This window comes from Nycticebus coucang, chromosome 3, assembly GCF_027406575.1.
Source record: "Nycticebus coucang isolate mNycCou1 chromosome 3, mNycCou1.pri, whole genome shotgun sequence".
Lineage (NCBI taxonomy): Eukaryota > Metazoa > Chordata > Mammalia > Primates > Lorisidae > Nycticebus > Nycticebus coucang.
In genome coordinates this window covers 4153432-4176143 of record NC_069782.1, presented here as the reverse complement: position 1 = coordinate 4176143, position 22712 = coordinate 4153432, and the positions used below count along the sequence as shown (strand labels likewise).

The following is a 22712-nucleotide window of genomic DNA, read 5'->3' as shown; positions in this document are numbered from 1 at the left end:
GAAAATTAAAAGCAGAAAGAAACTTACTTTGCCAATGTTAGTATTGTCCAGGGCTGCGTCCACTTCATCTAAAACAAAGAATGGAGCAGGCCGAAAACTAGAAAAAAATTACAATCAAGTAAGTTACAATTTTCAATTTGTTTTACAAAGACTTAGGGGAAAGGATTAATAATATTCAGGAAAAATATTCTTTTGGCTACGTCAATTTAGTAAATAATCACATTCCCTAAATCCAGTGCCAGTTGTGTGACCCGTGTACCCTGTGCATCCTTACGTGTCCTATGTGACTTGTGTAAACAGTATCTGGGGTTGGTCACTTCCTCCTTGAAACACTGCTCTATGACTTGCAGGGTAGCAGTCGACTTCCACCCACCTGCTGCTCCTTCTGAGTATGGATGTCTAATGTACATCTCAAACTCCCCTAAAGCCAATCTCACCTGCCCCTCCAAACCAATTCCCTCTGTGGTCCTCTCCATTTTAGTTAATGAAAGTTCTTACCATTCTAGATCATTAGACCCAAACCCATGGAGTCATCTCTGCCTCCTTCATACCCCACAACCTATCTGTTAGCAAACTGTTTGCTCAACCTTCTGTGTATAATCTTTCACCTTGATGGTTAGAATCGGTTCCTAGCCTTAGGCCTGCCACTGATGCCTGTGGTCTATTCTTCACACACTGCAGGCTCACTCTGGCCGCAGGGCCTTTATACTTGCCATTCTTAGTAAGAATATTCTTGCTTTAGCTATTCACATGAGTTGATCCCCTACTTCCTTCAAATCTTTGCTCAAATAGGCCTTCCCTGATGACTCCAATACTGTAAACCCTGCCCTGCCACTTACAATCTATATTCCTTGCCCCCCCCCCCACCATTTTATTCTCTATATTGGAGAATCAGTTTACTAATTTACCTTATTATCTATCTTCTCCAATTTAAGTAAAGTGTCTTTAAAATTTTTTTTTGAGATACTCTGTTGCTTTGTGTAGAGCCACTCTTGGGCTCAAGTGATCCTCCTGCCTCAGCCTCCCAAGTAGCAGGGACTACATGTGCCTGGCTAGTTTTTCTATTTTTAGGGGTCTATCTCTTGCTCAGGCTGGTCTCAAATTCTTGAACTCAAACGATCCACCTGCCTTGGTGTTCCAGTGCTAGGATTATGGGTGTGTGCTACCACAGTGGGCCTAAGTGAAGTATCTTTGAGGCAAACCACAGCGGGCCTAAGTGAAGTATCTTTGAGGCAAATGTTTTATTTTGTTCACAGGCAATAATACCTGCCACACAGTAAATACTTAGTATCTGTTGAATAAATGGATGGGGTGCCACCTAGTGACTATCCTCTTCTGCTCAGATTACTTGTTCAGACCTGGCTTCCTGCTTTCCCAGAGTTCCCCTGCCACATAGTCATTCTTTTTTCCTTTCCTGTGGTTGCCTATTTCCTTTTTGAGATTAGTAACAACAAAACTGTCAAACTCTTGTATGGTTATATTCCTAGTTGTGGAAATAGAAAGCCACTATCATCTTTTTACCTTAGATCTTCATTTAGTGTTGTTAATGTTGAAAGTTCTTAATTGCCTTAATTTTAGTTAACTTTTTGCTTTTTGATTTATTTTACAAAGACACAGTGCCACCATCATCAGTGGAAATAAGGTTAATTTTTTAGAAAAAAAACTTTAATAGTCTTTAGTACACAGAAGATCTCTGAATATAAATAAAGAAAATAATTTTATACAAGTGGTTGTCAGCCTAAAACCTAAACTGAATTGCCTGGCTGAAGAAAATAGTTTTATATCACATTTGCTAAATGTTAATGATGACAAACAGAGATCTGTAGGAAAGTCCACCTGGCCTCTGCCCTGACACAAACTGAGTAGCTTGTTGTGATTTTACCTGTGCACAGCAAACAGGAGCGCCAAGGCTGCCACACACTTTTCTCCTCCTGACAAATTGTCCATTGGCATAAACCGTTTGCCTGGGGCCACACAGTTATAGCTAATTCCCTCCAAGTAAGGTTCTTCGGGGTTCTCTGGGCTAAGAAATGCCTGAAACACACATTATTTATTTAGAAAGATTAGAAAACCAATCAGTAAATTTCAACTTAGGGTTGCAAAAGAGTTTAACTGCAAAATAGTCTATTGCTTAGGTTTTCTTCAATTTTGATGGAAAAATACCAATGCCTGTAAATAATGTATTTAGTTGTACATGTAATCACAGATAACTATCTGGGTAGAAAGCAAAGGAAAACATTCTAACATACCTGAGGATCAGGTCTTTCCACCAGACTGCCACTCAAACCTCAGCAAGGCATACCATGGTCTAGAAAAAGTCTTTTATTTTTTTTTAGACGGAGTCTCACTATGTTGTCCTCAGTAGAGTACTATGGCGTCACAGCTCACAGCAACCTCAAACTCCTGGGCTTAAGCCATTCTCTTGCCTCAGCCTCCCGAGTAGCTGGGATCACAGGCGCCCGCCACAATATCCAGCTATTTTTTGTTGCGGTTGTCACTTGTTTAGCTGGCCCAGGCTGGTTTCAAAACCGTCAGCCTCAGTGTATGTGGCTGGCGCCGTAACCACTGTGCTACAGGTGCTGAGCCTAGAAAAAGTCTTTGTTCAATTCACTCACTGGTCCATTCATCAAACATTCATTAAAAACCCATTATGGGCTAGGTACTGGGATGAATCCTTTTTTTTTTTTTTTTTTTGAGACAGGGCCTCACTCTGTCACCTTGGGTAGAGTGGTGTGGCATCATCATATAGCAACCTCAAACTCTTGGGCTCAAGTGATTCTCTGGCCTTAGCCTCCCAAGTAGCTGGGACTACAGGCTCCTGCCACGGTAGCCAGCAGACTTTTTTCCCTATTTTTAGTGGAGACAGAATCTCTCTCTTGCTCAGGCGGAACTCCTGAGATTAATCTAACTGCTTCAGCCTCCCAGAGTAACTAAGATTACAGGCATGAGCCACCATGCCCAGCTGAATCCTGTTCTCCATGAGTTAATGGATTTATTTTAGTCTTATTTTACTGAAAATAATTAATGGATTTTTTTGAAAAAAAAAAAAAAAAAAAAAAAATTTTTTTTTTTTTTTTGAGTCTCACTATGTTGCCCTCAATAGAATGCTGTAGCATCACAGCTCATAGCAATCTCCAACTCTTGGGCTTAAGCAATTCTCTTGCCTCAGCCTCTCAAGTAGCTGGGACTACAGGCACCCTTCACAACGTCTGGCTTTTTTTTTTTTTTTTTTTTGGTAGAGACGGGGTTTCACTCTGGTTCAGGCTGGTCTCAAATCTTTGAGCTCAGGGCAGTCCATCCGCCTCAGCCTCCCAGAGTGCTAGGATTACAGGCGTGAGGCATCACACCCGGCCTAATTTATGGATATTGATAATGAAATGGAGGTGGTTATGGCAAAGGGACTATCATATCTGGATTTGAATCCTGACTTGAATTCTTTCCCTCTCCTTTGTTACTCTGGTCAATACTGCAGACAAATCTTCCCAAGATCCTGAATATTATCCATCCTTTACCAAAGAGCCCTACAATTCTATAAAACCAAATTGTATAAAAAACAATTCTATAGGGCGGCGCCTGTGGCTCAGCGGGTAGGGCGCCGGTCCCATATGCCGGAGGTGGCGGGTTCAAACCCAGCCCCGGCCAAATTAAAAAAAAACAAAAAACAAAAAACAAAAAAATCAATTCTATAAAACCGAAAACAGAATTTCAGAATTGAAAAGAACTTGGAAACCAAATGAAATGATCTAAGCTACTAATTTTTCAGATGAAAAAACAAGCCAAGAGAGGTTCAGATTTGTCCAGGCTAGCCAATGTAAAATGAATGGGATCTAGAAAATAGTTCATTAGATAACCAATCTTCATAACCTGACTTTGCCCTGTAAGTGAGTCACTTAAATAATATGGCTACATTTATTTATTTCCCACCAGAAAATAATAAAAACACCAATAACAAAATCCCTACTAGTATTTGGGAGTGAAACATACATACTTGGGCACTGTTGTTTCTGCAGAGCTTCTTGTAGATTTGATCGATTGAGATTGAGACATGCTCAAAACACTGGCTGAAAAGATCATATCTCTTTTTTTTCACCTGTTCAAACTCTTGCCTACATATTCTGGCTTCCTTTCTGCTGGCCTCAAAAGCTAAAAGAGAATCAATGTTCTTTATTTAGAGACCACTGAGAGAGTTATTTTATTCAAACTTTAAAGCATGAAAAATGTTTAAATTAGATTTTGAATTTGGTTGTATTCAGTAAATCTACCTTCAAAATACCTCAACTATTATTAGCTCCAAGAGCATTGTTTTTTATTTTTTGTGACAGAGCCTCCAGCTGTCCTCCTGGGTAGAGTGCTGTGGTGTCACAGCTCACAGAAACCTCCACTCTTGGGCTGAAGCGATTCTCTTGCCTCAGCCTCCCAAGTAGCTGGGACTATAGGTGCCCGCCACAACATCCGGCTGTTTTTTAGTTGTAGTTGTCATTGTTGTTTGGCAGGCCCAGGCTGGGTTCGAACCTGCCAGCTCTGGTATATGTGGCTGGTGCCTTAGCTGCTTGAGCTACAGGCGCCGAGCTTCAAGAGCACTGTTCTTAGAATAAATTGAGTTCTTTTTATAGTAGGGCTCATTTCTAAATAATACTGAAAAGTTATGGCAGAATATTTAATATGCCTATTTTTCTGGCATGGAAAAATATATGTATTTTCTAAAACAACCAATAAATCTATTCTGTTGTTTTGTTTTTGAGACAGGGTTTTACTCTGTTGCCCAGACTGGAATGTAGTGGCATGATCGTAGCTCATAGCAACCTTAAACTCTTGGGCTCAATCCTCCCACGTAAGCTTCCCAAGTATCTGGGACTACCTACCAGTGTGTGTCACTATGCCTGGCTAATTTAAAAATTTTTTTTGTAGGGACAAGCTCTCGCCCAGGCTGGTCTCAAATTCCTGGGCTCAAGCAATTTTCCCACCTCAGTCTCCCAAAGTGCTGAGGCTATAGGTGTGAGCCGCCCTTGGCAGTCAATAAATCTGTTTTAAATTATTATTATTTTTTTTTTATTAAATCATAACTGTATACAATGATATGATTATGGGAAATCTGTTTTAAATTAAAGCAGAATACTTTTAAAAATGGGAGCAGTGATGTAGTATTAAAACACATTAATATAAGACAATAGAGGAAAAATATGTAATTATAAAAAGGTACAATTGAGGGAGACTGATGGCCAAGTGTTTAAAAAAAAAAAATCAATACTCCGACGAATCTCATCTTATTAACAACTCAATTTTACCATCTGTGGATTCTTGGAACTTGTCTCTGACAGTCCTTAAGTTCTCGAGTGCTCGCAGGTTTGGGGCTGCTGTCTTCAACAGGACATCTTCTTGGGATGCTACTTGCTGCAGTAAGAGGCTCAGGTGGGCCTCGACTTCTTTATCAGACTGCAGAACCTATCAGTGGCAAAGAACAACACTGACTGGCTTGCTAGCACATCCAAACTGTTAGGGTAAGGTAGCTCAGCAAGATTAGCTCATATCATAAATTCCCAAAACACCAGATGCTGGCGTGGATGTGGAGCAAAGGGAACACTTATACACTGCTGGTGAGACTTCAAACCAATACAGCCTTTTTGGAGAGAAGTATGGAGAATCCCCAAAGATCTGAAAGTAGACCTTCCATTTGGTCCTGCAGTCTCATTACTAGGTATCTACGCAGAGACACAAAAATCATTTTGCCACAAAGACATCTGCACCAGAATGTTTACTGTGGCTCAATTCATAATTGTCAAGTTGTGGAAGCAACCAAGTGCTCGTCAAACCATGAATGGATTAACAAACTGGTATATGTATACCATGGAATACTTTTCAGCCATTAAAAAAGATGGAGACATCAGTGTAACCTGGCTTATTGTACCCTCAATGAATCCCCAACAATAAAAAAAAAAAAAAAAAAAAAAGATGGAGACTTGGCTCAGTGACTAGGGTGCCAGCCACATATACCGGAGCTGGCGGATTCGAATCCAGCCTGGGCCTGCCAAATGACAATGACAACTACAACCAACAAAATAGTTGGACCTTGTGGTAGGAGCCTGTAGTCCCAGCTACTTGACATTTGACCGAGGGTGACATATTGAGACTATCTCAAAAAAAAAAAAAAAAAAAAAAAAGAGACTTTTACATCTTTTATATTTACCTGGATAGAGTTGAAATACATTCTTAGTAAAGTATAACAAGAATGGAAAGATAAATATTCAATGTACTCCATACTAATGTGAAACCAATATATAAACAATTACATGCTCATATGAACAATAAAACACAAATACAGTCTAGTATGGGAGTAGAAAAAAGTGGGATGATGATTGAGTGAAGGGCTCTTTTACAATCGGAACTTTACCCTGGAAGTGAGAACAATATAACCTAAAAATTTGTATCCTCATATTAATTTGAAATTTAAAAAAAAAACAGCTGCTAGGGTAAGGGACAGACACAGGACTCTTCCCCGTCAGCCCCAGGGGCTCCTTCTGCATCTACGCCTGCAGGTGCATCAGGCTGCAGCACTGGCAGCCTCCTGAGTGGCCTGTGCTCTCTCCTGGCTTCAGTGCTGTACATGCTATTTGTTCTGGAACATGTTTCAACTAAGGACTTTTTAATCTGGCTAAAAAGCAATAATTTATATGATCACTCTCATTTACTTATTAAAAAATATCAATCATCTACTATGTATTATACTGAGGATTCAATGTTGGAAACTAGTCTTTGCCTTTAAAGAGCTTACAGAGAAGTCAGCAATGTAAGCTGGCTTTTGCAGTAGGGTGAAAAGACCTCTAACAGGGCAGGGGCATAGGTACTGTGGGGAAGAGAAGGGGATCTAATCCAGCTAGAGAGGGTAACATTCTGAGACCTGAATGATGAGCAGAACTAACATGAGTGAGAAGGGAAGAGAAAATGTGTTGCAGGCATGCCCTTCCAGGAAAACTTTCTTTTCTACTTCCAAGATGGGGGCTAATTAATGTATGATAAAGGTCACATTTTAATTCACAGGGAGAATTTTTAAAATATTGAGTAAACTGGTTAACCTGGGTACCTTTTTAAAAACAGATTCTTACTGTTAGGTCTAGGCTAAAGTAGAAAAATAGCAGTTAACTCCTGACAAATTCCTGGGCTGCAAGCCCTCAACAAAATGGAATAAGTCTGGTTTCCTTCCAAAATAGATGGGAAAGTACTCACCAACTTCTTGCTTGACTAACTCCTGGGCCTGGGAAACACTGACTATCCCCAGACTGACCTTTAAACAATGCTGGGTGGAGAGAATACTGAGACAAAGATGTATGGAGGAAAAGTACTGGAACTAAAATGTATGGGAAAATATTAAAACAAAGATGTATGACGTATGGCTAACCGCAAAATTCTGCTTCTGTACAACGCCTACTTGCTACCACCCCCAAATGCACCTGGACAGCCTGCATGCCAACCAAGATGCAGACTAAGCCTTAAAAACTTGACTCCTTAAGCTCTCGGGGCTGCTCTCAGAAACCCCATGTTGGGCCAGTCACCACCTGGCTCTTCAATAAAAGGACTCTGCTGTAAATGTGGCTTGTTTGGCAGTGTGGTCTTTGTGGAACTCCTGGCCACTACATTACCTCATGCCATATACTAAAATATATTTCAGATGAATTAAACAGGTAAATTAAAACAAAAAAACTATAAACCGGAAAAAATATTTATACATTTTTACTGGCAATGAGGTGGGAAAGGACTTTCTTTTTTTTGGTTTTTGGCCTGGGCTAGGTTTGAACCCGCCACCTCTGGCATATGGGACCGGCACCCTACTCCTTAAGCCACAGGCACCACCCAGGGAAAGGACTTTCTAAATACAAAAAGGCAAAGGGTGAAAACTCCAAACAGAAGATTATGGATAAGATTTTTGATTGCCAAAAGATGCTACAAATACAATCAGAGTATTTGTAGTATCCTAGCAAACCTAATAAAATAATAAACACAAGAAACTAAAAGATGTGGTGGCTATGGCTACTCATCCTCCATTAGTTTTTTCCTTTGTTTTTTTTTGAGACAGAGTCTCACTTTGTCACCCTCAGTAGAGTGTTGTGGCATCACAGCTCACAGCAACCTCAAACTCTTGGACTTAAGCGATTCTCTTGAGTAGAGAATCCCAAGTAGTTGGGACGACAGTTGCCCGCCACAACGTCTGGCTATTTTTAGAGGCAGGATCTCGCTCTTGCTCAGGCTGGTCTTGAACATGTGATCTCAGGCAATTTACTCCCTTGGCCTCCCAGAGTGCTAGAATTACAGTTGTGAGCCACTGCGCCCAGCTGTTTTTTTCCTTTCTAACACAGCACATGTCTTTGCCCATGCAGATCCATGTCCTTAGGGAGTGGGCCTGCTTTTTGCTTGCTCTAAATCACCGTCCTCATCCCCCAACAGTGATTGGTTCAGGAATGAACATGTGATCCTATAAACTGAAATAAAATTTTAAGGTTCCCCCTCCAGCAGCTGACTGGACCCCATCTTGGCCAAGGGGATCCCCTAAAACTGAGCTACTAGCCATTAGAAGAGATCAAACATGCTTCATCATGTCCCCCTCGCCTTCTTAGACATTCCCTGTGTGACTCATTATCAGGTCTAGGGCCATGCAAGCACACGTTCAGTTCCCTAATATATACAACAAAGCACTTGGATCTGGGCAAGTGTTGGTAGTTTGTCTCTGATTAACTGACCCTTATCTTAACTCAAGCATTCCTTTTCATTGACTCCTGGTCTATTAGACAAAGCCTAACTATTTCAGCCAGTTATCAACTGAAGAATCTTTAAACCCATCTATAACCTGTGGGCCCCCAATTCGAAACACCCATCTTTCTGGGTCAAACCTTTTGTAAAGGAAAATAAAAATCTCAAGTCCTCCCCCTCCAAGGTCAAGCCTGCAGGCTGAGTCATCAACACTGCTTCCAAGAGAAACTGTGCTGCTAACACTGTTAGACAGATCCCAGAGGCCACAGAAAGGAAAAAGGGCTCTCACCAGAGATCATTCATAAGAAAATTCCTTGCTGACCTCCCACAAACAAGGACATGCCAATTATAACTTCAGGTCTATAAGCTTAGTCTAGTTCTTAAAATTAAAGTCTGTTAGATTCCATACTAATAATGTTGATCACAAGTTTATCTTACCAGGTGCAGAAAAGAGACAAGAGAATATCAGTCATTCTCCCCCTCCCCAGGGACATCTGCATAATTGATGCTTCCTTTTCTCCCTTTTTCTCTTCAAACATCCACCTTATCTAATATAAAATGTATATTCCTGGACACTAACTCAAGTCTCAACAAGAATGTAACCATTTGTCTCACTGTTCAACCCTGTCCTCCTTTTTTTTTCGGGATGCCCCCTCCCCTTGAATACTTAGTTCCTAAAATCCCTTTTCAGATAGCACAGGTCACAGATGCTTCCTCAGCCTTGTCCTCAAACTTTGGCTTAATAAGCTTCTCTGGATTGAGATCTATCTCTCACTTAACCTGGGTTGTCACTTCTTTGGCTAGACATTTTGTAGTACTAGTATTCTATAGAATACCATTAGAAATGCTCATATAAACACTTTAAAAAGTACTGTGATATAGTAATAAATTTATATTTGGCTTTTATCCCTGGTTCCTGGCACAGAGCTCCTAAAACTTCTGGAATTTCTTGAATGGTAGGGGTGAGAGGAGCATCATTTGTTATTCATAATAAGACCCTTTCTTTCTTTTTTGGCAGGGGCTGGGTTTGAACCCACCACCTCCAGCATATGGGACCGGCGCCCTACTTCTTGAGCCACAGGCACTGCCCTATAATAAGACCCTTTCAACCATACCTGAGTTTATGCTACTGAGCTCTTAATGGAGGGGGACTGGTTGCCAGAGGAACCAACCATGTGATTAGGGGGTGGGAACTTTCAGCACCCACCCTTCTGGGGTTGGTTGGGGAGAGGCTGAAAATCGTATACAATCATCAATGGCCCATGATTTAATCAATCATACCTTTGTAAAGAAGCCTCCACTAAAATCCCTAAATAGTGGGTTTAAAGAACATCCAAGTTGGCGGCCACACAGAGAAGAATGGTGCACTTGAAATGGTATGAGGGAGTCTAGGAGACCTTCTCCATCCCTTGCCCTATGAATCTTTTCCATTTGGCTGTTCCATGAGTCATATCCTTTATAATAAACTGGTGAATGTAAATAAGTGTAAATAGGTGTTTAAAAAATTACAGAACTCCCCTGAGTTCTGTGAGACATTCTAGCAAATAATCAAATCCAAGCAGGGGGCTGTGGGAACTCCCAATTTACAGCCAATTGGCCACAGGTATGGGGAGGCTTGGACTTGTGATTAGCATCTGAAGAGTGGGCAGTAAATGTGACTGAGTCTTAACTTGTGGGGTCTGATGCTAACTTCAGATAGAATTCAATTGAATTAAAGGATTCTGAGTAGGTGTTTAAAAAATTGGAGAACTGCTTGGTGTAGCAGAGACTTTTTTTTTTTTTTTTTGAGACAGAGTCTCACTTTGTAGCCCTTGGTAGAATACTGTGGCATCACAGCTCACAGCAACCTCCAACTCGGGCTTAAGCGATTCTCTTGCCTCAGCTTCCCAAGTAGCTGGGATACAGGCACCCGCCACAACGCCCGGCTATTTTTTTTTTAAGAGATGAGGTCTCGCTCTGGCTCAGGCTGGTCTTGAGGTGAGCTCAGGCAATCCACCCACCTCAGCCTCCCGAGTGCTGCGATTACAGGCGTGAGCCACCGCACCCAGCAGAAAGAGACATATTTAATGTCAGAAGTTTTTCCTTTGCATATTTCTTCAAAAACCATTAGGAAATCTACTTAAAAATATTTACATTCTGTCATCTAAAAATGATTCTGCAGTATTTAAATAGTCAACACTACTGTGAGTTAGTCATAACAGAAATCTTTCAATTACCTTCAAATCCTCTCTTAGAGAACTATAGTCTATTTCAATGGCTTCTTCTTTTTCATAGATATCAATTGTTGCCTGGGTACTTTCTGCTTCAGTTCCCATCTGAAAAATATGAATACATACAACATTTATCAACTAAATCTTCTTCTGAGAACTTCAACACAGTTGCTGGTGAGGGTACAGAGCAGGAATCCTATAGAGAGTGCATGGAGCTGCTCCTGCTTGCAGGAGACTTGCATCCTGCCAGGATTCATTGTGGAAAAATGTTCGTAATTCCAATTCAGAATTCTCTTAGGTTATCTAATATATAGGTAAGAAACACTGGTTCATCCTGTGGACCTAAAGAAATGTGGATTAATAAAGAGATATGAGAATTGCATGAAATGCTTAGTCCTCTGGAATGATAGTTACTTTGTCTTTTTTTCCCTCTTAGAAAGGCAAAGTATTTTCCCTGCCCCAAAGGGATTATAGAAGAGGAAGAATAAGCAAAGGGCATTACATTTAATTTCCATACAACAGTACACATTTTTAAATTTGCTGGAATACCTCTTCATCAATGATGTGATCCAGTGACCCCAGCAAAAGATTTATTTCAATATCTTGAACTTTGCAATCAAGCAGCATGTTATGCTTCTCCAATTGTTTCTGTTCCAGAGATGTCTGAATGACGACAACTTGTTTTTGCTGCTTTCCCAGTTCTCTATAAATACACAGAGAGGACAAAGGAATTTTTTTTCTTTTGCAGTTTTTGGCCAGGGCTGGGTTTGAACCCGCCACCTCCGGCATATGGGGCCAGTGCCCTACTCCTTGAGCCACAGGTGCCGCCTGAAGACAAAGTTATTTTACTCATTATAGAACATTGTATCAAGGAAGAAAAAAGTTACATATTATAAACTTATATGAAAAAAAGAATTAGGTGCATCTTACAAGGGTATATGTGAAACTTGGTAAACGGTCTGTAAAGCTAGTGAATGATGCCCCATGATCATATCAATGTACACAGCTATGATTTAATAAAAATAAATAAAAAAAAATAAATGACCAAACCAAAAAAAAAAAAAGAAAAAAAGAATTATTTTTCCAATGAGTGCTGTAAGTTCTACAGTTCTCTCACTGATGCTAATGTAATTGTTAACATTCCTAAGAAAGGCCATGGATGTCCTTAGTTAACCTAAGGGAGCATTTTTCACTAATAAACAGTATTGCTGTAATCAGGACTAGCAAAGACATAGTACGTCCTAGTTACTTTATTTTTAAATCCGTCAATTTTTCTAGCTGTATCTATTTCTGTATCAGATTTAAGCTCTGTATTTTAGGACCTAAAACCAAGAGAAAGTCTCTTAGCAACAGATATGTCTTGCCAAGAAAATCATTATATACCTAATAATCTAAAGTTTACCACCAACACTAATGTAATGCTTTCTATCAAGATGCAATCTTGGAGTTTTACCAATTGAAATGTTATGGAATTTTAAAGCACACCTAGAAAGGGGACTCCCCCCCTAAAAAGAAAGAAGAAATTAAGAATTACATAGTTTTCAAGAATATAAAGGGGGAAAGATTTCTTTTTAAATACAAGAGTAAAAAAATCCACTTAAAAATCTTAGACAAATTTCTGCCTATTATCTGGAAACACTGATGAGTTTAGGACAGTGAGGAGAATTGTGAAATGCCAAGAGGCTGAGCAAAAACAAAGAGCTCATATCGTCTGATTACTTATAGTTATATAAATGATGCATGACAAGAAAGTGTCATTTTGGTACAAGCCAGTGATTCAAAGTGTCTCATCATCATCATCATGGCACACATACATGCTTATCTCACCAGGTACTGTTCTAAGTGTTATATAAATATTAATTCACTTAATCCTTCTGTTAGGTATGTACTACCTCTATCTGCATTACTGCTGTGGAAATTAAGGTATGATATACAAGGAGCAAAGCGGGGACATGAAACCAGGCAGCATGGCTCCAGATTCTGCCCTTACCCTGTCCTCTATGCTCTGTAGCACAAACAGACTGGAGGGAATCTCTGTACAACAGGAAGGTAACAATTTCCAAGGAGATTAAGGGTAAGGGATTCACTATATGCACTCATGTTTCCATCTACTAAAAAGAACTATTCGCTGTAAACAACTACCACCTCTCTTGGTTTTCCCCCAGATTAGAATGTTTGAAAGGTCTGATGTGGAACCAAGAGCAACAAAGGGCACATATTAAAAAAAACCCTCATATAACAGATTTCCAGTTGATGATATACATGTTTTTAAAACTCTGACTAGGTATTTCAAACTGATTTCTTTTTCTTTCTTTCTTTTCTTTTTTTTTTTTTTGATACAGAATCTCACTTGCCACCTGGGCTAGAGTATAGTGGCATCATCATAGCTCATAGCAACCTCAAACTTGATCTTCCTGCCTCAGCCTCCTGAGTAGCTGGGACTACAGGCAACCACCACAATGTGTAAATGACTTTTCTATTTTTAGTAGAGACAGGGTCTTGCTGTTGCTCAGTCTGGTCTCGAACCCGTGAGCTCAGGCAATCCACCCATCTCAGCCTCCCAAGTGCTAGGATACAGGTGTTAGCCACCACACCCAGCCCAAATGAATTCTTAATTACCTATCAATAGCCAAAAACTTTCTTCGTTCCTCTTCAATTTGAGTTTGAACTTTCTCAATGTTGGAGTTCTGGGTAACAAATATATCTTTAAGCTGCTGCCGCTTTGCCATGAGTTCATCCACGATTTGAAGACAGTTTTCCTCAGCCTGAACAGAGAGGGTTTGCACTGTAGATTTATCATCTTTTATATTAACACAATAGGTTACTTTATAATCAATAAAACCATACCAGTCATTCCAAGATAAACCTTCTAATCCTGAATACTACTTGAACCTTGAAGCTCCATCATAGGTTGTGACCCCCCCATTCTACACTTTTTAGAAACTGGTTATCACTACCTGCCTTTATCCTTCATTTTGGAGATTAATTCCTCGGCTCACTGCCATCTGACTTCTACTTCCATTGTCCAGTGAAAGCATTCTTGCTATTATGAGCTCTAACTGGCAATAAAGAGACATTTTCCAGACTTTACTTTTTTTTTTTTTTTTGTAGAGACAGAGTCTCACTGTACTGCCCTCGGGTAGAGTGCCGTGGCGTCACACGGCTCACAGCAACCTCTAACTCTTGGGCTTACGCGATTCTCTTGCCTCAGCCTCCCCAGCAGCTGGGACTACAGGCACCCGCCACAACACCCGGCTATTTTTGTGTTGCAGTTTGGCCGGGGCTGGGTTTGAACCCGCTACCCGCGGCATATGGGGCCGGCGCCCTACTCACTGAGCCACAGGCGCCGCCCAGACTTTACTTTTTTGACAGTTTTTTTTTTTGCAGTTTTTGGCTGGGGCTGGGTTTGAAGGTTCAAACCCTACTCCTCTGAGCCACGGGCGCTGCCCTTTTTTGACAGTTCTCATTCCTTCCTCCTTCCTAAAACTCTGGGGTTTCTATATCATCTCTCTGGCTTTGATCCTAAGCTGACTGACTACCTTCCAGAATCTCACCACTGCTCCACTCCTCTTCACTGGCTGCCTATCTACTGGGGAGTCACAACCATTCTCATTTGGTTTCAATTTACTCTCATTAACCAGCCACTCCCAAATCTAAATCTCCCGCCTAGAATTCTTTTATGTACATACTTTTTAACTGCCTCCTGGAAATTGCCATCTAGACATCATGTTGGCAATTCCACAGGTCCAGAATTTTTTCTCCTTAACCTGCTGCTCCGATTCACCAATCACACAAGTTAGAACTCAGAGTCATCCATGGCACCCCTTCCATATACTTCAAATATTTTAAATAGTTCTTAAATCCCCACCCCCTCCCCAGGATCCTTCAGAAGTTCAACAAAGGTTTATTCAATGAAGGAAGCCAATTTCAATGACTTCAGTTGCCCATAATTAATTACCTTCTTTAGATTATCAATGTCTTCTCTACCTTTCTGGATTGTTTCTTTTAATGAGTCGATCTTATTTAGTTTCTTCTTCAGCTGATTTCGGCAATACTCGAGTTGAATATTGAGCCGAGTTTTTTGTTTTTCAAATTCTAATCTAGTACAATAAAGTCAAACATGTAAGTGGTACACAGAGCTTTAAAAATTTTTTTTTCTTATGGGAAATTTCAAACAAATATAAAAGTAAATGGAATACTATAATGAGCCCCCGTATATATTTCACTGAACTTTAACAATTACCACTTCATGGTCATTCTTGTTGCATCTATAACCCACTCATCACCCCTCCCCACCACTGGATTATCTGAAGCAAATTCCAGACATGTAATTTCATCTGTAAATATTATGTATCTCTAAAAGTGAAGCAACTTTTAATTCAAAACCATAAATTATTATAGGTAAAAAATGATTAAGTCCTTAATATCACATTGCTATCACTGCCAAATTTCATAACAGTAAAAAAATAACTGGTGGATAGAATCAGGATCTATGTATTGCAGATGGGTGATATGTTTCTTAAATTTTTCATAATCTACAAGGTTCCTCTCCTGTTTTTCTCTGAGTTACAATTTATGTGCTTTTTCTTATTAGTCTTTTCTTTCTTTTTTTTGTAGAGACAGAGTCTCACTGTACCGCCCTCAGGTAGTGCCGTGATGCCACACAGCTCACAGCAACCTCCAGCTCTTGGGCTTCCGCGATTCTCTTGCCTCAGCCTCCTGAGCAGCTGGGACTATAGGCGCCTGCTACAACGCCCGGCTATTTTTTTTTTTTTTTTGGTTGCAGCTTGGCCAGGGCTGGGTTTGAACCTGCCACCCTTGGCATATGGGGCCGGCGCCCTACTCACTGAGCCACAGGTGCAGCCCTCTTTCTTTTTTTTTTTAAGTGTCCTTTTTACATTTTTGTGGGGCTTTTTATTATTATTATTATTTGCATTTTTTGGCCAGGGCTGGGCTTGAACCCACCACCTGTGGCATATGGGGCCGGCGCCCTACTCCTTTGAGCCACAGGCGCCACCCTAGTCAGTCTTTTCAAATGGCAATTCAGACAAACTCCAAACTTGGAAATTTGAGAACATGTTCCTTCCTGACGCACTTCCCTACTTTGCCAGTTTCATAAACTCCTCGTAAAGAATTCCATTGTCAACTAAGGCTCATCCTTTCTACCCTCTTTCCTTCACATACACTGCTAACAAAATCATTTGTTCAAGAATATAGGGCGGCGCCTGTGGCTCAGTCGGTAAGGCGCCGGCCCCATATACCGAGGGTGATGGGTTCAAACCCGGCCCTGGCCAAACTACAACCAAAAAATAGCCGGGCGTTGTGGCGGGCGCCTGTAGTCCCAGCTACTCCGGAGGCTGAGGCAAGAGAATCGCTTAAGCCCTGGAGTTGGAGGTTGCTGTGAGCTGTGTGAGGCCACGGCACTCTACCGAGGGCCATAAAGTGAGACTCTGTCTCTACAAAAAAAAAAAAAAAAAAAAGAATATTCTCGGGCAGCACCTGTGGCTCAAAGGAGTAGGGCGCCAGCCCCATATGCCAGAGGTGGGAGGTTCAAATCCAGCCCTGGCCAAAAACTGCAAAAAAAAAAAAAAAAAGAAATATTCTCAGCACTAACTGTATCAGATATTATGTTAGATACTAATACAAAACCAACCATAATAATAAAAATAGAGAGTAGTAGTATTTAATGAGAGGTTACTATACGCCTGACACTGTTATAAAAGCTTTTACATGAACTAACTCACTTGTTAAACTGTATGAGGTCAGCAATGCTATTATCCTTATTTACCAGATCAGGAGACCAAGGCACAAAGAGGTAAGTAACTTGCCCAAGTCTACCCACTGAGGATGTAGTACAGCCAGGAATGACACACTCCAGCAGTGGGGCAACAGAATCCCTGCTCTAAACCTCTGACCACCTTGCCTGTCTGAGAGGTCCAATCGTAAAGAACCAATCTTTAAGGAATTTATTAGTCTATATGCCTACCTTCTGCTGGAGAAGGTAGGCATATAGACTATGTATGTGAAACACTTCCTCACTTGGCTCTAGGACACCACACTACTCTGGCTTTCTTCTCCCCTCACTAGCTGCTCCTTTAACGGCTCTTTCTCATCTCCTTACCTTGTCAGCATCTCATTCGATCACTTCTCTTTTCTATCTACACTCATTACCTTGATTTCAAGTACCAACTATATATTACAATCCCAAAATTTTTATCTCCATCCTGGCCCTCTCCCTTGAACTCCTAACCTACACATGTATTCAACAACTTATTCTATACCTCCAATTATATTATCACAGACACCTTAGACTTAATACTGAAAATACACAATGGATAGGCCACTAGAAGAAGTAAGTGGGTTTAGCAAAATTATCAGATGTTAGATCTAAAACTTGAGACCATTTTATACACCAGTAGAAGCCAACTAGAAAAATACTATAAAAATGGATACTATTCAGAAAAAAGCCCTATAAAATACCTAGAAATGAATAAGAACACATAGATCTCTACAGAAAAAACTTTAAAATTCTAATAAAGGATATAAGTGATTAGAATAAATGTGAGACGTTCTATGTTCTTAGATGGATGATGATATTTTGAAGACACTACTTGTCACCAAATAAATCTATCAATCCAATACAATCTTTTTTTTTTTTTTTTTGAGACAGAGCCTCAAGCTGTCACCCTGGGTAGAGTGCTGTGGCATCACAGCTCACAGTAACCTCCAACTCCTGGGCTCAAGCAATTCTCCTGCCTTCACCTCCCAAGTAGCTGGGATTACACTGGGATTATGCTGCCACAACGCCGAGCTATTTTTTGGTTGCAGCCATCATTGTTGTTTGGCAGGCCTGGGCTGAATTCAAACCTGCCAGCTCAGGTGTATGTGGCTGGCGCCTTAGCCACTTGAGCCACAGGCACCCAGCCCCAATACAATCTTGATTAGAATTCTAGTTAGTTGTTTTTTTTTTTTTGAGACAGAGTTTCATTATGTTATCTTCAGTAGAGTGCTGTAGTGTCACAGCTCACAGCAACCTTAAACTCTTGAGCTTATGTGATTCTCTTGCCTCAGCCTCCCAAGTATCTGGGACTACAGGCGCCTGCCACAATGCACGGCTATTTTGTTGTTGTAGTTGTCGTTGTTCGGCAGAACTGGGCAGGGTTCGAACCCACCACCTTTGGTGTATGTGGCTGGCACTCTAGCCACTGAGCTGCAGGCGACGAGCCTTTAGTTGGATTCTCATGAGAGCCTCAATAAACATTGTGATAGGCAGAATTCTTTAGGAAGAAAGTCTATTTCATTTCAAAACTGACTTCAGAAGAAGGAATATGACAGGGTAGAAAAGAGGGCATTTTATGACAATAAAGAAATTAATTCATAAAAAGATATAATGATTTCAAATATGTGTACACCTAAAGTAAAGCTTGAAAATACATTAAGTAAAACCTGATAGAACCCAGTGAAGACACTGACAAATCCAAAAGTTACTTGAAAATTTCCAGCACTCTTCTCTTAGTGATTTCTAGAACAACTAGACAGATGATCAGTCAGTACATATAAGATTCAAGTAACACCAACCAGCCTGGTCTAAGTGCCAGGCTCTAAGAACTCTCTGTCCAACAGTAGAATGAATTCTTTTCAAGTGTACATGAAGCATTCATTATAATAGATACTATGCTAGGCCACAAAAAATGTCCTAAACTGAAAGGATTGAAATAATGCAGAATATATTCCTTAAAAAAACAGAATTAGGGCGGTGCCTGTGGCTCAGTGGGTAGGGCACCTGCCCCGTATACCGAGGGTGGTGGGTTCAAACCCAGCCCTGGTCAAACTGCAACGAAAAAATAGCCGGGCGTTGTGGCCGGCGCCTGTAGTCCCAGCTACTCAGGAGGCTGAGGCAAGAGAATCGCCTAAACCCAGGAGTTGGAAGTTGCTGTGAGCTGTGATGCCATGGCACTCTACCGAGGATGATAAAGTGAAACTCTGTCTCTACAAAAAAACAAACAAGACATCTGAAATATGTTCCTCCTGCCAAGATCTATTAAATTAAGTAACACTCTCCTAATCAGCTCCTGAGTCCAAAAAAAAAAAAAAAATCGACATTAGAAAATATTTTTAGTGAAATAAATGAAAATACAACATGCCAAAACTTGAAAGATGCAGCTTAAGCAATACTTAGAGGAAAATAAATAGCTTGAAGTACTTATATTAAAAGAGAAGCCTAAGCTGTCTAGGATATTCTCAGACCTATCCTTCATAAAGACCAGCGTAACCCTCCACCACAAAAGTAAACCCACCCAGAAAATTTTGATCAAATTCCAACTTCCACAGTCACAAAAGGATTAAAAATGTCCACTGGACTCTCGAAAGGCTTATCAATATTCTCAATTAATGTGAATGGTTTAAATTGTCCTCTAAAGAGGCACAGGTTGGCTGACTGGATACAAAAACTCAAGCCAGATATCTGCTGCATACAAGAATTGCATCTTACATTGAAAGAAAAATACAGACTCAAGGTGAAGGGATGGTCATCTATACTCCAGGCAAATGGAAAGCAGAAAAAAGCAGGCATTGCAATCCTATTTGCAGACGTAATAGGCTTTAAATGAACCGAAATAAGGAAGGATAAGGATGGACACTTTGTATTTGATAAAGGTAATACTCAATATGATGAGATTTCAATTATTAATATTTATGCACCCAACCAGAATGAACCTAAATTTATAAGAGAAACTCTAACAGACATGAGCAACTAGATTTCCTCCAGTTCCATAGTAGTTGGAGATTTTAACACCCCTTTAGCAGTGCTGGATAGATCCTCCAAAAAGAAGCTAAGCAAAGAAATTTTAGATTTAAACTTAACCATTCAACATCTGGACTTAACAGACATCTACAGAACATTTCATCCCAACAAAATTGAATACACATTCTTCTCATCAGCCCACGGAACATAGTCCAAAATCGACCACATCCTAGGCCACAAATCTAACCTCAGCAAATTTAAAAAAATAGAAATTATTCCTTGCATCTTCTCAGACCATCATGGAATAAAAGTTGAACTCAATAACAACAGGAATCTGCATACCAATACAAACACATGGAAGATAAAAAACCTTATGCTGAATGATAGATGGGTTATAGATGGTTATATATAGAAGGAAATCACCAAATTTTTGGAACAAAACAATGAAGACACAAGTTATCAGAACCTCTGGGATACTGCAAAGGCAGTCTTAAGAGGGAAATTTATAGTACTGCAAGCCTTCCTCAAGAAAATGGAGAGGAAGTTAATAACTTAATGGTACATCTCAAGCAACTGGAGAAGGAAGAACATTCCAACCCCAAACCCAGCAGAAGAAAAGAAATAACCTAAATCAGAGCAGAATTCAATGAAATTGAAAACAAAAGAATTATACAACAGATTAATAAATCCAAAAGTTGTTTTTTTTTAAAAGATCAATAAAATAGATAAACCGTTGGCCAACCTAACCAGGAAAAAAAGAATAAAATCCCTAATTTCATCAATCAGAAATGGTAAGGATGAAATAACAGACTCCTCAGAAATTCAAAAAATCCTTAACGAATACTACAAGAAACTCCACTCTCAGAAATATGAAAATCTGAAAGAAATCGACCAATACCTGGAAGTACGCCACCTACCAAGATTTAGCCAGAACGAAGTGGAAATGTTGAACAGGCCTATATCAAGTTTTGAAATAGCATCAACTATACAAAATCTCCCTAAAAAGAAAAGCCCAGGACCAGATGGCTTTACGTCAGAATTCTACCAAACCTTTAAAGAAAAACTAGTACCTGTATTACTAAACCTCTTCCAAAATATAGAAAAAGGAGGAGTATTACCCAACACATTCTACGAAACAAACATCACCTTGATCCCCAAACCAAGGAAAGACCCAACAAGAAAAGAAAATTATAGACCAATATCACTAATGAATATTGATGCTAAAATACTCAGTAAGATCCTAACGAACAGAATCCAACAACACATCAAAAAAATTATACACCATGACCAAGTGGGATTTATCCCAGGGTCTCAAGGCTGGTTCAACATACATAAATCTATAAACGTAATTCAGCACATAAACAAACTAAAAAGTAAAGACCATATGATTCTCTCAACTGACACAGATAAAGCTTTTGATAATATCCAGCATCCCTTCATGATCAGAACACTTAAGAAAATTGGTACAGAAGGGACATTTCTTAAACGAATAGAGGCCATCTACAGCAAACCCACAGCCAATATCGTACTGAATGGAGTTAAATTGAAATCATTTCCACTTAGATCAGGAACCAGGCAAGGTTGCCCATTGTCTCCACTGCTCTTTACCATTGTAATGGAAGTTTTAGCCATTGCAATTAGGGAAGAAAAGGCGATCAAGGGTATCCACATAGGTTCAGAAGAGATCAAACTTTCACTCTTCGCAGATATGATTGTATATCTGGAAAACACTAGAGATTCTACTACAAAACTTTTAAAAGTGATCAAAGATCTCAGGCTACAAAATCAACACCCATAAATCTGTAGCCTTTATATATACTAACAATAACCAAGCCGAAAAAACAGTCAAGGACTCTCATAGTAGTGCCAAAGAAGATGAACTATTTGGGAGTATACCAAACAAAGGACATGAAAGATCTCTACAAAGAGAACTATGAAACTTTAAGAAAAGAAATAGCTGAAGATGTTAACAAATGGAAAAACACACCATGCTCATGGCTGGGAAGAATCAACATGGTTAAAATGTCTATACTACCCAAAGCAATATATAATTTTAATGCAATTCCTATCAAAGCTCCATTGTCATATTTTAAAGATCTTGAAAAAATAATACTTCATTTTATATGGAATCAGAAAAAACTTCGAATAGCCAAAACATTACTCAGCAATAAAAACGAAGCAGGAGGAATCACACTACCAGACCTGAGACTGTACTATAAATCAATAGTGATCAAAACAGCATGGTACTGGCACAAAAACAGAGAAGTAGATGTCTGGAACAGAATAGAGAACCAAGAGATGAATCCAGCTACTTACCGTTATTTGATCTTTGACAAGCCAATTAAAAACATTCAGTGGAGGAAAAGATTCCCTATTTGACAAATGGTGCTGAATGAACTAGCTGGTGATCTGTAAAAGACTGAAACTGGACTCACACCTTTCACCATTAACTAAGATAGACTCTCACTGGATAAAAGATTTAAACTTAAGACATGAAACTATAAAAATACTTGAAGAAAGTGCAGGGAAAACTCTTAAAGGAATCAGCCTGGGTGAATATTTTATGAGGAGGACTCCCCAGGCAATCAAAGCAGTATCAAAAATATACTACTGGGACCTGATCAAACTAAAAAGCTTCTGCACAGCCAAGAACATAGTGAGTAAAGCAAGCAGACAGCCCTCAGAATGGGAGAAAATATTTGCAGGTTATACCTCCAAAAAGGTTTAATAACCAGAATCCACAGAGAACTCTCAAATGTATTAGCAAGAAAAGAACATGTGATCCCATCTCTAGGTGGGTAAGGGACTTGAAGAGAAACTTCTCTAAAGAAGACAGACGCATGATCTACAAACACATGAAAAAAAGCTCATCATCCTTAATCATCAGAGAAATGCAAATCAAAACTACTTTGAGATATCACCTAACCCCAGTAAGAGTAGCCCACATAACAAAATCCCAAAACCAGAGATGTTGGCGTGGATGTGGAGAAAAGGGCACACTTCTACACTGCTGGTGGGAA

General features: G+C 39.8%; 1 protein-coding gene across 2 annotated transcripts in view; it reads right to left on the bottom strand.

Moving 5' to 3' along the window:
- Positions 1-22712, bottom strand: part of SMC1B (structural maintenance of chromosomes 1B) — a 77099-nt gene that overhangs the window by 4238 nt on the left and 50149 nt on the right. Inside the window, exons 16-23 of one of the 2 annotated variants that reach the window (XM_053582287.1) lie at positions 14908-15049; positions 13569-13714; positions 11499-11652; positions 10956-11054; positions 5286-5442; positions 3989-4143; positions 1883-2034; positions 28-97 (exon numbers count right to left, since the gene is read on the bottom strand). In XM_053582287.1, coding sequence (XP_053438262.1) covers positions 28-97; positions 1883-2034; positions 3989-4143; positions 5286-5442; positions 10956-11054; positions 11499-11652; positions 13569-13714; positions 14908-15049 — 1075 coding nt within the window. The remainder of the gene's footprint in view (positions 1-27; positions 98-1882; positions 2035-3988; positions 4144-5285; positions 5443-10955; positions 11055-11498; positions 11653-13568; positions 13715-14907; positions 15050-22712) is intronic. The other variant, XM_053582288.1, reaches the window with a different exon arrangement.